This window comes from Nicotiana attenuata, chromosome 2 (assembly GCF_001879085.1).
Source record: "Nicotiana attenuata strain UT chromosome 2, NIATTr2, whole genome shotgun sequence".
Classification (NCBI taxonomy): Eukaryota; Viridiplantae; Streptophyta; class Magnoliopsida; order Solanales; family Solanaceae; genus Nicotiana; species Nicotiana attenuata.
Window position 1 is genome coordinate 39590057 of NC_031990.1, and position 3394 is coordinate 39593450.

At 38.5% G+C, this 3394-nt stretch overlaps 1 protein-coding gene across 1 annotated transcript; it reads right to left on the minus strand.

Annotated features, from left to right (window-relative positions):
• Nucleotides 538-2918, minus strand: LOC109222942. The gene is made up of 3 exons (XM_019387225.1): nucleotides 2425-2918; nucleotides 1066-1193; nucleotides 538-887 (listed from the first exon to the last, which is right to left on the minus strand). The coding sequence occupies exons 1-3, from the start codon at nucleotides 2649-2651 to the stop codon at nucleotides 715-717; spliced, it is 528 nt and encodes a 175-aa protein (XP_019242770.1). The 5' UTR covers nucleotides 2652-2918; the 3' UTR covers nucleotides 538-714.

Genomic DNA, 3394 nt, shown 5'->3' on the forward strand with positions numbered 1-3394 from the left:
GGGGGGGGGGGGGAGGATAGGCTTGTGAAGAAGCAAGCTTATCCCCGCCCGGACCGACAACTGCTAGGTTTTCCCATCTCTTCTAAACTTCCCCTGGTCTTCGGCCCGAGCTGTATGAGGCAAAGACGCGTCTCACGTATGGTTCGCAGGCCGAGCCCCACCTCAGTATTAAGGGTGCGGCTTAGGTCAATTAACACAAAAAGATAACCAGGGTACGAATGCTTTATTTATCACCAAGTAGAGATGAATACATATGGTAGCGGCAAGAAATTCTTTGGCCTTAAATCGGGAATTCAGGAAGAGCAGGTTGTTCCAGCTCGATACCGTCAAGAATTCTTGACTATTGCTATTACTAAATGCAATAGCGATTGAGTCCGTCGATAACTTTATTTTCTTTTTCATTTATCTTTTTAAATACACCGAGAGACACCATCGGTACCTAGAAGAATAATTCAAAAATATAAATACAAATTATTGCGAGAGAGTCCGTCGGTAAATTAGTGACGGAGTGCATCGGTACAACCAATTAAATTTTGACCGGTCAAAGTATCATTATTTACTGAGAATTGTCCATTGGCTTTTTTTTTCTTAAAAAAATTAGAAATTAAAAAGTTCAAAAGTAATGAGGGACTCCCACGGGAAGTCCCTCGGAATAGCAACTGGAAAAAGTCCGCCGGTACTTCGGTCGGTGAAACAGCTGTTTTTTAAGTAGTGTTACCTCATACTCATCCAAAGACATTGCTCGTCATCTTCATTGACAACAAATTCCACAGGTTCTGCGATTATGATTTGTATACGATACTCTACAGCTAACCTCATGAAGCCTCGATACATTTGGACTTTTGCACCATAAAGAAGGAGGATGCTACCTGGCTCCATCAAGTCAACTACATGATAAAACCAGAGCTATCATAAGCATAATTTGTGCTAATAGAAATCAAATTTGTAAACATCCGTTCCTTGATAGTGGAGTGCTAGATGCAGCAAATCTAGGACTCAGAATGCAGTCAGTTCATAAAAAATGAACTTATGCCAAGGCAATAAAAAGAAGAAAATTGACACTACCTTGTTCTTTGCGAGCGGTGAATATGATAGTTCCGGTTTCATCTCCAACAAGGCTCTCAGCTACACCTGTTATTTGCGGTTGAGAATATACACATGACGATTGGGACTGCCACCTGTTGGTTTGGTTCCTGTCAACCACCACATCAGTATTTAGAAGTTAAAACCTTGACAATTAGATTCTTGCCCACTGTCCCTGGCTTCAACTGATCCACCTTGACAAATCCTAAGTAGAGAAAGTGTAACTCATTACACATGCATACTTTTCATATATCTCTATTACACCAATGCATACTTTTCATGCTTTTCAATTACAGAGATGAATACTTGTTGCATATTTCAAAAGCATTTAACACAGCTATACTATTTTCTTTCAAAGATACCCAAGGATGGCACCTAAAATCTCCACATGCATAACTGTAGGCCAGTTGTCTTCCTTCATGGAGGGAAGGGAGTTGCATGAGCTTTTTAAACAAAAAAGAAAAGGTTGATAGCGGTGGTGTTCACTGTTCAAGTCGCACCTCAACTATTCCACCGGCAACCTCCGATATAATTCTTCCACCAGTACAGGACTATGGCCACCAAGGCTTAGCCAGGCGAGAATGAATCACCTAACCTTTTTTTCTCCCTATAGGGACTCAAATTCTGGTCTCTATTTGTCTTTAATTAAGAAAATTTTAACTTGGCACAACTGATCTATCTCATACACAGTACTCCCTTTCCCTGTAGTATCCATACATCCAATGAAAATTCACACATATAAAAAGGGCGATCAAAGAACAAACAAAAATATGGTACATTCCTTAGGGTAAGAATCTTTTACTCGTTTTTTTCCCTCCAGATGTAGAATCAAAAGCAAAGAGAAGCCAACTCAATCTAAAGTGTAGGGGCCAGAATTCTGCTACTAGATAGGCCTAAAGTGCTAATAGCAATGATCTTAAAAAAGGTGATTTTAGTTTAGGTTCTCAATCATAATGTCAGAGGCAAAGGGGAGAGCCTTCGCTAAAACCCTTGTCCTTATTTGCAAAAAGAAAAGATAGTATACTAGCCCTTTTGAACAATCAAACTTCCCCGAGTATACAAAGGTACAAAGCTTAATACATTTTTCTTATTTTGCTATTCAGATGCTTAACTCTGTTATACAAAATCTGTTTTGGTGTTCCTCTTAATCTTATCTGGCAACTAAACAACTAAACGGTAACTCAAAGCCTATCATTACGTGTTTGATTGACCTCAATGAGTCACATAACAAGGTGTTTGTAAGACTTAGAACACTTCAAAGAAAAGCTGACTTGAACCTACAAGCTGAAGGAGAATGCAGCTATTGCAGCATAATAGGAGTATAAGACACTCAAAGCATACCTGTATCTTTGATCTTTGCCTCCTTCAATTTTTTCCCCATTAAACAAAATGGCTTCTTTTAGCGTAGCTTTCCTACCATCTTTGAAATTCCAGAGCTGATGAGTCGTGGTTCTCACCTTCATATTATACTCTTTAATTTCTATCAAGGCTATGGCAACAGCTAAATATACTTCATATCCCCACTCTTTCCTCAGCTGCTGGAGATGCTTGTCCTCTTGGTCTATCATTAATTTCCTAAAGCACAAATAATGGTTTTAAGCATGGTTGAATATGAACTCATGTTATTCAGAGTAGAAAGAGTTCAGTTGAAAAAGTCTCGGAGGGGACATCCGATAAATAGTTCAGTTGGAATTCCAGGGAAGGAGAGAAATTCAGAGCGAACGAATTGTATCGATAACTTGATTGTCGTTATTTAGACCATAGAAAATAGAGAAATCAGTTTGAACATAATCTTTTTGTTGCACCATGTCACTCATTTATTATGACAGGGGTGCATTTATTCCATCATCTGACAACACGAGTTACTTGACTTCCAAGAACTTATGTTCTGAAATTAAGAAACAAAGTTTTCTATTTCAGTTGGACAAGTACCAACAGATTGAAAATCTCTTTTTTTAAAAATGAAATTTAAACAAGTACAAGGAAAGAAGAAAGGATTCAGATACGTACTGCTTGAACTTCCCCATTTGAGGTGATAGTTTTGAATGGATTCCATTTGGGGTTTTCCACAGCTGTCTGCCAAATAGAACACAATTCTGTTGCTTTTTCTTCGGCAACTTGATGCGAGAATTTCTCCTTGCATGCACTATGAAAAGGAGAGCTATCAATGACACCAAATCTCTTTATCCCAATATCCGTGTCACCATTGCACATGTCAGAAAGAATCTGGAAAAGAAAGAAAGCATGTCAGTTATTATCTCATAAATCCAGAGTGGAAAGTGAATTAGTAAGGAGATATTTACACCTCAAT

Excerpts from the sequence above, each read along its gene's own strand:
- LOC109222942 (XM_019387225.1), bottom strand. The coding sequence starts at position 2,651 with ATGATAGACCAAGAGGACAAGCATCTCCAGCAGCTGAGGAAAGAGTGG. Across the intron at positions 1,194-2,424 it reads GGCAAAGATCAAAGATACAG|GAACCAAACCAACAGGTGGC; the intron begins GTATGCTTTGAG and ends GGTGGTTGACAG. Across the intron at positions 888-1,065 it reads CACCGCTCGCAAAGAACAAG|TTGACTTGATGGAGCCAGGT; the intron begins GTAGTGTCAATT and ends TTTATCATGTAG.